The following is a 14,088-nucleotide window of genomic DNA, read 5'->3' on the forward strand; positions in this document are numbered from 1 at the left end:
TACACAACATTTTGGGTTTAGATCCAGGGCTCTCTATCTGTTCAAGATTCTCAAAGGCCTAACACTCATTTGGCTACTGAAATCAGAAACTCCACAGGAGACTGTCAGTTTTTGTAAGACAACAGTTTTATAAATGTGACTTTTTTTCTGCATGTATTTTCTCATGTGTGAATACAGATATTTGAAAGATAAAAAAGCCATAAAAGACCAAACCGTCAGACTACAGAGCAACCTAGGTTCAAGGAAACCAACTGCAACCATATTGACCTTTCCCACCAGGGCAGTACATAGAATCATAGAATGGTTTGGGTTGGAAGGGACCTTAAAGATCATTTACTTCCAAACCCCCTGCAAAAAGCAGGGACACCTTCCACTAGACCAGGTTGCTCCAAGCCCTGTCCAACCCTTGAACACTGCCGGGGATGGGGCAGCCACAGCTTCTCTGGGCAACCTGTGTCAGTGCCTCACCACTCTCACAGGGAAGAACTTCTTCTTAATGTCTAATCTAAATCTACCCTCTTTCATATAAATCTACTAATGTTTTATCTCATGATGTTGACTTCCACACAGCAAAACTTTTTTCCTGTTGTTTTTAACACAACTGTCCAGTATGACTGTATTTTCTTCCACCTTCGCTATAATCTCTTTAGCTGTTAGAATCTTTAATCTGAAATAGTAGCATTTCCTCATTTACAGCTCCTCCTAAATTTCCTACCCACATTTTCACATACTCACACCTTCAAAACAGTTAAGATTTTCCACATCCAGTTTAAATTTCATGAATTTATCAAGAAAAAAATATATATCCTAGAATCACAGAACACCAGGTTAGGAGGGACCTCAAGGATCATCTGGTCCAACATTTCTTGGCAAGACGTGAGCTAAGCTAGATGGCCCAGTGTCCTGTCCAGGTGAATCTTACAAGTGTCCAACGTTGGGGAAAGCCACCACTTCCCTGGGGAGACTATTCCAATGGCTAGTTGTTCTCAGTGTGAAAAATTTTCCTCTTGTGCCCAGTCGGAATGTTCCCAGGAGCAATTTTGTGCCCATCACCCCTCATCTTTTCCATGTGACTCCTTGCAAAAAGGGAGCCTCCGTCTTCTCATTTTCAGGCTAGCTTCTTATTATTCTGATCATACAATACTTGCTCACATCTAATACAGAACCTGAACTCAGAGACAATAAAAGCCCTAGAAAACCTTTGGAACAGCAATCAGAAGAGCAAGATCCTATGAGTGTCTGCACCAAGATAAGTATGTTATCATGTATTCATGCTTTATTAGATTCTAAAAAAATCCAATGGAAAAGTGATTAATAAATGCCCAAAAGGAAAAGTCTGAGTCACAACCAGCACTGTGACAGACTCAAGATCAATGAACTACAAAACACAGCAGAAAGCTGAGATTTACTTACTCCAGCTCTCACTACTGTTTGTTTAAAGATGAGAAGCTGAAAAAAAAAAAAAAGCAATTGCTTGAAACATATTCTAGGCTGTATTCTTGTAATTCCATTTTTTGGAATCATAACTTCTTTTGTAACCTTAACTTTCTTGGCCAGGCGTGTACACTGGAGGGTTGAAACCAAGTGTTTTGCCAATTGAGAAAATGTATACATATTTACAGTGTTTCTAATGCTGGTGACAAACAGCTGCATCTGGCCCTGCAGTCATTGTTGTGCCATTCATCTTCAAAGTAAGTTAGTTTTGCATGTTTGCCCTTTAACACAATGCAAGACTTTCAGCTCAACCTGCTGTAACCACATTCCCTTACGCCTTCCTGGCTGAAGCAGAAGGCAATTATTTTAATGGATATGGGTTTGCTTGGTCAGTTTTACAAAACCTCCCTGAGTGACTGCAGTCCATCTCCCACTGACAGACACTCCCAGTCTGTGCTACGTTTCCCACTCCAGGCAGTTATCTTCATTTTAGGTCAGCAAATTGCATAGGTGGGCACTAAGGCATCTGTCATTCTAGAATTGCGTATTCACCTTGTTCCTTTCAAGGCATTAGCTGCAATAATATCTTGCTGTTTGGAAACATGGGATTTTAGAACTGCATCCAAAGTTCCAAAATGTTCTGGATTTTTTAACTGGCTTTGAGAAAACAGTCACAGAGCTTTAGATTTGGGTATGTGTCTCATGTTAGAGCAACTTTAAGCAACTAAGAAAGATACATACTTGCAAAACCCAACAGTTTCTTTCCCCTTGACAAGAGCCAATAGAAACTACCTTGAATTTCTGAATATTCATTAAAAACTCCACTTGTAAATATTCTTACTTCTGGACAGGTTCTTTGCAAAGTACAAAATCTGGAGCAGAAGAGTAAGAGACATTAAACTACACCTTCTTGGCAAAAAGTAGTATTTCAAAGTATGAGAAGCATAGTTTTGGCATTTGTTACTGCTCAGTATCTAATTGCAATCCATCCCGTCAATCAAACATGACCACTTCTTTGTGCTCTTCAGAATGTCACACGTGCTTCAGTACTGCTTTAACACACCACTGGTCAACCCAGCACCCCAAAAGTGTTCTCCCGTGTCAGATAAAATTTCTTTTCAGTTTTCATTCATTTTTCAGTTCATCAACTTAAAGGACACACATAAAATTATCTGATTTGCAGTAAGTTGTATTTCTGGCATATTAAATTTTAGCAAAATAATACAGTTATGAAGGGAAAGTGTAATAAATACTGATAGAGAACTTCATAAACAGTTTCCTGTTTAATCAGAAAAGCATACATTCAGAATAGGTGATAAAACCCAGTATGTACTGATAATATATTCAAGAATATACAATGTAACATTTTAAGAGGAAGGATTTCGACTCCAAAATGATTACGGGCACTGAAAAAATCAATTATTTAATTAAAAGGATTGAACTACTCATAAAATGTGCAACTAAGCAAAGAATTAAAAACAAAGAGCAACGATAAAAAAAATGACTTCTCGTTAATGACTTGGGAAAGGACCTCAGAGACAGAAGCTTTCTGCTCTCAGGAAATACTACAGCTCAATTTCTGCACAACCACATCAAGAAGGGCTGCTGGAGATGTCAATCGAGACATCTTCACAATGAAGACCATAAACAGTCAGACCACCTCATATTCTGTGTGCTACTCCTTTAAGCCCTGTCTATTCACTTCTTTCCCAACTCCTCAGCTGTATTCACAATGCTACTTTTAGGAAGGTGCGTGAGCCAACAGCATCCCCAGCCTCTCCCAGGGGAAGAAGTCAAGATGCAAGAAATCAATAGAGAGAGTTCCGACAGATGCACAAAATAGATACAGTTAAAAGAAAAACATTTTCTATCTACTATATTTCTCTCAAGCTGTAGCATTACATATCAATCTTAATTACAGAAGAGTCATCCTTTTCAGACTAACACACCTTTCAGACAACTGTATGCTTCACATAGCCATGCCTTCCATGACTGTAAATAACATTTCTTCTTGTGGCCGGTACTAGGAGTTCTATCCCTACAGTATATAATGTTTATGATTGTATTTACAAATCAGATAATGCCATTTCAGAGCTACAGCGTGATAAATCAGCAATAGTGAATTATTTAACTCAGCCATTGGTCTCTTCGGTCCTGTGTTTCCAACTAGCTCAACTTCACCCAGTGCAAGTGCATGCTGTACAGCTCTTCAACAAAGCTTACCTGTCTGCACAACGTGAGACCCAGGATATCATTTCCATCAAATCCCTCCTAAAAACTAGCCAAAAACCTGGTAAGGCCAGCATGTATGTTGGGCTGACAGGGAAGCTGGAGGTCCCCCAGAGAGAAACACAAAATACTGGAGAGAGACTGACTTGATCTACCAGAGGAAGACACTGCAGGGCACAGGACCAGATTCTTCAAGAGGAATTAAGAACAGATACTAAAAAAAAAAAAATAAAAATAAAAATATTAAGGGAAAAAAGCAAAAGGAGAAAGAAAAGTAAGAGGAAAAGGGGAACAGAAAAAGTACCCAACCATCCATCAGAGACGACATACGTATGAGCTGATCCTGCCCTGGGCAGAAAGACTGACTACAGGAGTGGCTGAGTGCCCTTCGGCCCTGCTCTTCCATGTTTAACTTCAAAGGGGCTTTGTGGAGGTCTGCAGCTTGGGAAGAGAGGAGAAGCTTCAAAACCCACCAGGACCAGCAGCCATAGCCTGAGGACATCACATCCTCTCTCCTTTGCAGCAAAGCAGCCCTGCACGTTAGGAAGGGATTACATATGCATAGAGTGTGTAGGCATCACTATAATTACTCACAATGCTGAAAACTGGACCTTGTAATTGTACACATGCACTCAAATTCTGTACTGGAAATGTATCACATTACGCATCCAGGAATTAACAGTCCCGCTCTCCTCCTCGACACTTGACTCCTGCCAGTATTTCTGTCATTTTAGGTACCCTTTCATGAAAGCCAGAAAAGCATCCTCATCACATCAAGGACACCAAGCACTTCAATTACAAGAACCATAAAAATCATCAACGTACTGTGCATTTTATTCATTGCATTTGTCAGCTACATTACTGATACTCAGTTAAGTACTAATAGAAAAAAGAAATATAGTCTTGACACTATAAACACAGACTTCATCTCAGCAAATGCCAAATCCTTTGTCTAGTGCACTCACGAGAAGAATAAATTGTAAATGAAACTTGGGTAGCCAAGCCTTTAAAGCCTTCATAAGATAGGTACTAGATCTGGACTATAATCAGAAATGCTACATTAAAACAGTTCCCCAAAAACTCTGCAACACAAAATCACTCAAGTAAAAGAAAAATAAAAATGAATTTAAGATGTCATAGTTTGAGCTCTTCTAAATTGCTACTATAATCCTGATAACTGGAGCATGGGATAGCAAATACTTTCCTAAAAACTAAATGATCTACTGAGATATGCATTGGAAATTCACACACACATGCACCCCTGCCACTCTTCCCAATATGTATTTTCTCAAGCAGCTGCAACTATTTGGTCTTTAAAAAATCATTATTTGATTATGAGGACTAACTCACTCCCGTTTAGATTGTAGGACATTCACAACCATCAGTCTCTAACACACAGTGACAAAATCTTGCTTCTACTTTTATAGCACACACATACAATTGTTTTCATACTGCTCAATGACAAATAAAACATACAGCATCCTTCCTCTCTGAAGTATCATCAAGCCTGAAGTGAGAAGCGAAGCAAGGGACTTGACATTCCTGGGACACCATCGTCAGCGTCTGCTGTATTTTATGATCTAAATCATCTTGAATAAGCTGAATTTTATTGAAAGTGAAAAAACAGTCATCACTGAACCCCTTCAGAACCTAACATACTCTGCCACATTTGAAATTCAGAGAGCAGATAAACAAAAGCTGCAGATTTGGACAAGATCTTTCACACTTCGCTGCTGTGAATCACTCCAGAGTCAAACTTCAGACCACATTTGTTTCACCATCTGCCGCCACGTTGAGTTGGCAGCACAACATCCAACAGCCACATCACAGATTTTGGAAAGGCAGAACGTGTGCCCCTCTGCACTGCTAAACCGTGCCTCAGCTGAGGAGCGGCACTAGGTGGAACTGCCTATACGTTTTGGTGTGGCTTCACCTGTAGCGAACACGTATATAGCTAACCCTGACGCCTTTTTCCCTGACAGAAAATGATAGGAGAAAATGATATGATGAATCGCCTATAAAACAAGTAAATGTTGACGACTTACAGGCAAGTAGTTTCCCAGCAGCTAAATACCCGCACTCTTTTAACCAGTAACTCAGCTGAAACCCAACTGGCCATTTTTCTTCTTCTTTGTCTTTCGCGGGCCACCTCCGTGCCAGCGTTTCTCCCCGGCGGCACCCTTCTCCGCGCCGCTCCGCGGGAGGACGCTCAGCCGGCGCGGTGCCGCCCGCCCCGCCGCACGGGGATGGCCGCTCCAGCCACTCAGCCAGCGCCGCGCGTCCTCGCCCGCGGCTCTCACCGCCGCGCCCGGTCCCCGAGAGCCCCTCCCCGGCCGGCGGACGCTCCGCGGACGCGCAACCCTCCGCCCTGAAACTTTCCGTTCATGGTGACCGGACTCCTCGGGCGCGGCTGCCGGCCGGGCAGGGCAGGGCGGAGCGGGGCCAGGCGCAACCCCCGCCACCATGCACCTGCCGGGTGCCCCGCACCGAGCGGCCCCGAACCCCCGCCAGGCCCCAGCCGAAACTCACCATAAAGAGGCGAGCGGAGGCGAAGGGTCGCGGCGCTTCTCCCGTCTGGAGCGGGCGGCCCCGCCAGGCGAGTCCCAGCGGGACGCAGCTCCCCGCCGCCGCCGCAGCGCCTTCCCCGCGGGCAACACCGCCGCCCTCACCGCCGCATGCCGCGCCCCCGCCGCCCGGCTGCCCCCGGGCTCGCTGCGAACCGGCAGCGGGGCGCCCGGCCCGCCCGCGAGCAACGGCGAGACCCCGGGGGCCGTCCCCGCCGCGGCGGGGGGTGAGAGAGGGGGAGCGGCTTCCCGCTTGGCTCAGCTGCGGCCAGCGGGAGCCCCACACCGACCGGACACAGGCACCTTCCCGGGGATGGAGGCGCCGCCGCTCTCCAGCCGGCGCGGAAAGTGGCTCCGGAGCGGCGGGCGGGCGGAGGTGACCTTCAAGCCCAGCGGGGCGGGCTGGGGCGGGGGGAGGGCGGCGGGGGGGGGCCGGTGCGCCCCGGGAGGCGGCGGCGGCAGCACCCCCCGCCCGGGAGCGGCGGTGGCGGAGGACGGCGGGATGCAGCGAGCGAGAGCGGGGCTCGCCAGGCGGAAGGCACGCGCACGCCCGCGTTTGGCGGCCGCGCGGCGGCGCCCGGGCAGCCCCAGAGGCACCCCCTCACTCCCCGAACCGCCCCGCACCGCGGTATCGGGGCACCGGGGCTCGGGGCGGCCGCGGTCGGGCGCTGCGCCGGGGCAGAACCTCTCCGAGTCACCGGCGGCGCGGTCCCAACTTTTTGTCCTCGGCGGAGCCGTGAGAGACCCCGGCAACACCGGGCACCGGCTGTCACCCCTCCCACAGACACACACACACACACACACACACACACACACACACACACACACAAAGTGGCACTCGGGAAATAGCTGATTAAAACGATGCCCTCGGCGATACTAGGGCACCCCCGCCTGCTCCCTCCTCTTTCTCTTGCCCAAAGGAAACCAAATCTTACAAGAATTCTAACGCTCCGCTAATGAGAAGAGCATCGCAGCATCCCTGAACGCATCAATTACTGTTAAATCAGGCTGACAGCAGCTATTTACGAGAGTTTGGGGAAAAAAAAAACCATCAAGACCTGCCAGAACACTACCTCGTCCTTTTCAATGCATTAGGTATTAATTCTGTACCGATCACACATTTTTGCACTGCTCAACCGTCAGTTACAATAAATTAATGCCATGAGATTTAATTCAGCATGTAAACTTGTATCAATCACATACGGGTAGTCTGAAGACACGACAGATGTGCTACCCCCTGTGGTTTAGGAGTAGGGAGTTGTTTTAAGCATATAGACGGAAAATGAAACCCAGTAATAATGCAGGTGATAACAAGGAAGCAAGCTTTAAATCACAAACAAACAAACAAATCCTTAAAAGAACTTTACAGGAATAACCTCCCCCTAATTCCTTTCATCTGTGCAGAAAATAAATAACAGCCAAAATATGCTGAAATTCAACCGTAGTTTTCACACACATCACATACCTCAAAAGCACATCCCTGTATCCCAGTGCCTCTACTTGTGGTTTTGGGTCTTGGCCTTTTCTTTTGATGTTTTAAGGTCCAACATGTCATAATGCAGTGCAACTGCTGAGGACTGTACTTTTAACAAGTCACACCAGTTTATGGAGCTGGGTCATTTCAAACAAGCAGCTCAGAATTTATTACTCCTCATCAGACATAAGCAGTGTTAAACTACGGGCTGGAAACCTTTAGCTACACCTTGTTTACATCTGTCAGACTACTGAGAGGTCTGAAGTTAGTCCAACATTCACTTTCACAATCAAAATTTCACTTATCAAGTCATTACAAGAGTCTCTCAAAATGGACACCACACTCTGAAGGCTGATCCCCATTAAGTTCTTACAAAGATCCCTGGATGGATCTTTAAATCCATGTTGTGGATTTCCTTCACTTCTTATTTCAGCTTTCCAGTTCACTACTCTAAATCAACACAAAGGCTGCTGCGGGAGGCTCATGTGTCCCACAGATGTCAACTGGAGGTCAAAACGTTATGCTAAAGGTCTTTACACTACTACAGAAGGATTTTACAGTGAGTAACTTTGGTTATTCCTTGCAGTAGAAGATATCTAAACCTGTATTTACTGATCTGTCTATGAGAAACTGATACTAGTAGAAACTTAGTGAGTATAAATTAAACATAACGCTGGCAAAATTTCTTCAGCTCTTCCTTAATTTGTGTATTCAGACCCCTCATAAGAAAATAATTTTCAACATTCCGATTAAGTATCACTGACTTCTTTGACAGGTTTGTCATATGGCCAAATACCTCCTACTTCACGAACGCTTTCATAAAGACTGAACTAATAAAAAAACGTGAAAGACAAACTTCCATGTAAAAAATTTCTACCCTTTGAAGATACAAGCTTATGCAATAGAGGCAAACCTTCTCCCCAGTGAAATTTTTGCCATTAAGTTCTTCAGGGCAAATCCCAGCTCACATAGCACTTACCACTGGTGGATTCAGAGTAACAGTAGATTCTGTTCCCCATAGGCTGAAAGACCCTTGCACAGGACCATGCAACCCTAGGGTTACGGAACACAGCAAGAAAGAAAGGGCTGTCTAGTGTCTTTCCCGATTTTTAGGCATCTCGATTTCTTTTGCATCCGACCGGTAGTCTTTCAATATTCACTCAGCTGTCTGTACAGCACTGGCAGTATTTCTCTAGCCAGCTGGCAGTCTCAAGAACAAAGAATTAAAAACTATTTTAAGATGCTAAAATAATAAACAGGTGAAGCTCACACAAATATATGAGCTGTACCAAAATCCTGGGTCAAAGAACACAGAAATCTCACAAACTGGAATCAATAAAAAGTTAGCTTCAAGCATTTGAGCATTCCTGTTGAGTAGTGAATGCTCAGTGGAGTATTAAGGACTACTCACAGGACTAAAACTAAATCATGTCCAGGTTGCTAGTTTCATCTGTCCTTGATTACAGACATGGGTATGTATGAAATGACTAGAGCAGAGCTTGTCTTTTGGATCTCAATACCTACAGATTCTCTTCTTGTATAAATACTGTCAAAAAGGTTCTCTCAGGTTATTTTTCATATCCATTTTCCCTTTGTTCCCTTCACATGAAAGAGCTTTGAACTGCAAATCATATCTTGCTTAAAAGAAATCCATACCCCAAAATTTGCCATCGTTCTTATATATAGGCTCCCAGCTGAGCTTAAAGTTTTCGTTTAGTCAGTGGCTATAGGAAGAAATTACTGCTGATTACAAGATACGACAGATAAATTACGGGCAGAGAAACAGCAGCCAACAGAGATAGCATCATATTCTTACATGGGTCAGTGGCAGCACAGAGAACAGCATCCAAATACTGTTTTCTGTTCCAGTTCTCCAGGCATTAAAATATTCCCTTTCCTAAACATGATGTATCCAAATGTACCTGCCTGTCTATCTCTCAAACAGTAACTGCCTTCAGAAAGGTATCTTGCTATTTATCCATATTTGTAATACCAGTATATTTGAAGCACTCAATAAAAAACAATGGCGATTCTACCCCGAAGTCATAACCATATGAAGCCACAGTTCACTGTAATTCCTATAAGAAATGTTTACAAAGAAAACAGACAAATTTAAATATAATTGTCTAGTTATGCACTTGAACAAGCTGGCTTCAGAAGGAGACATTTTCCAATTTAAAGGAAATTATCAACAGCAAGAGAACAAAATAAAGGGCAGGTAATGAAAGGCTCAGTTGAAACATGATGTTTTGAACAAATTCCCACTCAGAGATTAATTCTTAAACTATTCTATCAAATTTCTTTTTCTGAATAAAAACCTATTTCAAGGTTTTTTGAAACATTTTCCCTTCCAAATAAAATGTTTTAGGAGTTTATTTCCTTTTTTCTTTTTCCGAGATTGAATTGGAAATAAAACCATTGTGCAATTATTCCAATCAAGAAACACCTAGATCCTCATGAAGAACAACAGAGTTTGCACCTTCTGCAAGAAAGCAGCTGGTCAGCAAAAAACAAAAAAAGCTGTCACTGTTTTCCTGGCTAATGGGTTCTGGAATAGATTAAATATCTTGGAGCAGAAGACTCAAATTGCTAAACTGAGAGCTTGTGGTGTGCAAGGTGGAGCAGACACATCCTGAAGACCAAAGGGAGCAGGCAGTGAGGAGCACAGCACAAAGCATCAGCATAGATGTGCAAAACTTACTCAACCCAATAAACTAAGTTGCTGGACTAAAAAATAATACTTGAAGAAGGGATTACTTAAGGAAACTATTCAATGGGCAGAAGGTTCCCCAGCTTTACTGAAATATTTTCATCTTCCTTTCTCTTCTTTCACATACCATCTTGATCTTCAGAGGCTGTAGTGATTAAGGTTCCTCCAGCTTCCATCTAGGCCATCTGTTTTGTCTGCTGTCAGCCTGTTGAGGTCTTCGAACTCATTGTGGACATGCACTCAAAATTGTGATTGGCTCTTCTCCCACACATTTTCACAAAACAATTCGCACCCTTGCTTTCAGTTACCCAGACCACATAGCTGTTCTCCTTAGGAACACTTAATGAAATCTGGACCAGTAAGGCAACTGCTAATGCTGCAGGACTAAATGTTGTACCTAGAAATATGTGGGAGGATCACTGAGAGCAGAAAGTCTGTGATTTGCTTCTCATCCTCTAATCAGCACCAGGAGGCAAGAAGATCGTCTTTTCTCTCTGTATAACTTTTGAAACATGATCGTCCTTTTCTCCTGTGTCACTTGTGAAACAAAGGGTTAGGCAGCTTATAGCAGATTGCCTGCTGGTTAAGGGAAGTGTTACTCACGACAGAGCTTGTGTTAACAGTCACTCAACTCTACCTAAACTGTCTTTCAGACTGAGAACATCAGCCCATGGGTAACATCTGAAACCAAACAGGCACATATGTACAATGAAACATTGCCAGGTGCAGTGCCCAGTGACTTGCTTTTAGAGCTAATTTGTTGTTCAATCCTATAATTATATGGGGCAAATAGGTAAGTGATGATTACTGCAGTAGAAGAAAAAGAGGTTTCCTTGCTTCTAAAAAAAAAAAATTAAATAAATAAATAAAATAGATCTATGAAAAGTAGATCTAAAGAAAACAAGTCTATGTGGGAGATTAACTGGAAGTATGACGATTTCTTGGACAAAACAGTTGTTCTGAACAGCAGACTAAGTAAATGCTGCAGATGCTGGAACAAAAAAAAAAAATCAAGAGAAAGTGGTAAAAAAAGTTTTGAAGGCTTCAAAACATAAAGATTCCATGTATTTGTAAGAATGATATAAATCTACATACATATTTAATGCTTTAAAAATTCATACCTTTGCAGAAAAGAACGTCTACAACACATCCACAACCGCTGCAAATGCATTCCTTCATTTGAAAGGCTGTTCATTTCATCACCAGTGATAAGTGAACACAGAAGCCATTCGCAGTGAAATATGCAAGCTTCAAGCAAAGTAAAACCATTTGTGCTGGTTGCTGGTGTATTACAAATTTCAGCGCCATAAACACTTCATGAATCATCTTCAAAGTACTTATGGTTGGTATATACTTCAGTAACAGTCCACTGATAGTTAACCCTTCAGACGTTACCAGGAAGTGCAGCCTTGAAGGATTTGGAGAAAGATAGCATCTTGATTCTTGAAATTCATGGCAAAAGAGAATTCCTGACAAAACACAAACCTGAGGAAAAAACCAAGTTTCACACACAAAACATGAAAAAAAAAGATGTCCCATTCTGCGCATGAACTGTTCTGGTGGTGGTGACAGTGTTTAACCTCAGAGTTCTTAAGAGTGCCCTTTAACTCTTGACAATTCACAGCATCTTGAGCACTTGCTGTTTCCTGGATGATGTGTTGAATGGAGTTGAATAAGGACAGTGATGATAGCTCTGGAGTTTTGGTTAGATTGAATTTGTCGTTTGCTTGTGCTTTGTAGAGCAAGAATTATTTGCTGTGTATCAAATACTAGAGTCTGAATAGCTTAACGCTTTTGTCTTGATGTCAGAAGGTGGCATTAAGCCAGTGTTGTTCTGTTGCTTTTGTTACCTTTTTGTTCATATAGTTCTAATTAGGAAAATAATTCTGGGATATTTGACACAAACTTTTAAGTTACTTTTACATTTACGTTTCAGATTTCAGTCCCCCAAGAATATCAGCAACTATACTTTCACATAGATTTAATATCTACTTAATTAAGAATGTATAGTTATTTAGTAGAATCTTTAAGTAGAAAGATAATACTTCTATTTTTAATGCCCTAATAGCAGTATCTGCCTGTCATATATTTAAATATCTATAAATTAGGGAGTTTCCAACTTACTTGTCTGTGATACAATGTTAATCTGTTTCATTTCTCCAGGGAATTGTTATTCTGAAATACCATTTCTCTCTCCCCTGACTTTGACTTAAAGCACATGTAAAATTTCTCTTCAAGAAACATCTAGAAGAAACAACTCCATGCCCAGCTCATCACCATGTACTGATTTTTACCTGTGTGCTTTATCTCCAAGTTATTTTGAGAGTGCCTTGGGACTGAAGACTGTTCAGATAGGGCTGATAGCTTATTGCTTTACATGTGGAAAAAAGGTCAAGCTGGTTTAACTAACCTTTCCTGTAAGAAAATTACAAGTTTGCATGTTGTCTTTTTGTTATCCTATGTGGATGGATTGGCTATCAGGTTCTGTGCTTTCCTTTCTTCTTTATATTCAGCCATTTATATTTAGGCAGGGTGATGGAAGTGTTGATAAGAACCGTCAAAAGCAACAACATAAGCATTTTTCTTCAAGTGTGGGACACTGGCAAGGGAGGAGGCATGACTTGATACTTAAAGAACCACAAGCCACTTCCCTGTTCTTGTTAGCTCTCAAATGGTTTTCTTCCCTGCAAAATGAGAACAATGATAATGCCTTTCTTTGTAAAAGAGCTACTAGATTATTTAGGTGTAAACACACAGCCAGGCTACTGAGGAATTCTGTGCTGGCCTGTATGGACCATGCCATGGAGCTACTGGTCCAAGGAGCACACTCTTCTTTTTTAAGCAAAGCAAATACTGCAGATGCTACAGAAAGGCTTTGTAGTTCTTGACATAAATGTGGACACCTTGACAGACTAGAGGCCATCCTCTTGGGTAATTAATAATTCATGGAGAAAGTATCTGAACTGGAGAGTGTAGTTACACAACTGTAGAAGACATTCAGGGTATATTTGGTGCTGTGATATGTTGTCTGTAATTCTTGCATTGCCACAGCAGGATCCAGCATGATTGAAGCACTGACCGTTTTTCTGGTTTCTTCAAGTGTAACTTCTGATTATGCCACAATTAATAAACTTTTAAATATAGAATCATTTATACAGGTTTGGAAGTCCTTTCTCCATACTTGCAGAATATGCAGTTTACTCTTTCTAAAGCTGTCTGAACAAAATGGCATCTACAACACCTTCAGAATGTGCTAACATTTTCACCACAATCTCTAACTTTTCCCCCTACAGCTGGGGAGCTTATTGACTGAAACCTGCATTTACATATATACAAAACTTAAAATTCTTATTTGAAGTATTGATTGAAATACTCCTGTTCAGAGGCAGAATTTGAAAAAACTTTCATGAAAACTACTTGATTCTCAATGCTCCAAAACAGGAATTTCTGGCTAGCCTTTGTAGTTCCTGAGTTACTGGGTTTTAACATTAGCACCTGTCCCTCAGTCTAACTATGAGTTTAGCATTACTTCAAGAATTGAAGATGTCATATTCTGGAGTGTGGACTAATATAGCTGACAACCACTTGCCTAACATGACATTTAAAACATTTGATCAACAACAAATACAGAGAAGCTATTGTTTTGCCAAGAGAAAGAGAAAGAAATCCCCTGGAAA

At 42.3% G+C, this 14,088-nt stretch overlaps 1 protein-coding gene across 27 annotated transcripts in view; it reads right to left on the reverse strand.

Moving 5' to 3' along the window:
• RBFOX1 (RNA binding fox-1 homolog 1) overlaps positions 1-14,088 on the reverse strand; it is a 1,252,174-nt gene that overhangs the window by 872,295 nt on the left and 365,791 nt on the right. For 2 of the 27 annotated variants that reach the window (XM_030482295.1, XM_030482293.1), the window contains exon 1: positions 6,193-6,774. The exons of 13 other annotated variants lie outside the window; for them this stretch is intronic. In XM_030482295.1, coding sequence (XP_030338155.1) covers positions 6,193-6,195 — 3 coding nt within the window. In that variant the 5' untranslated portion in view covers positions 6,196-6,774. Of the gene's footprint in view, positions 1-3,657; positions 3,705-5,139; positions 5,244-5,708; positions 5,943-6,192; positions 6,775-14,088 lie in introns of those variants that run through there. 12 more of the 27 variants (XM_030482291.1, XM_030482284.1, XM_030482308.1 and 9 more) reach the window with 11 other exon arrangements.

This window comes from Strigops habroptila, chromosome 4, assembly GCF_004027225.2.
Source record: "Strigops habroptila isolate Jane chromosome 4, bStrHab1.2.pri, whole genome shotgun sequence".
Classification (NCBI taxonomy): domain Eukaryota; kingdom Metazoa; phylum Chordata; class Aves; order Psittaciformes; family Psittacidae; genus Strigops; species Strigops habroptila.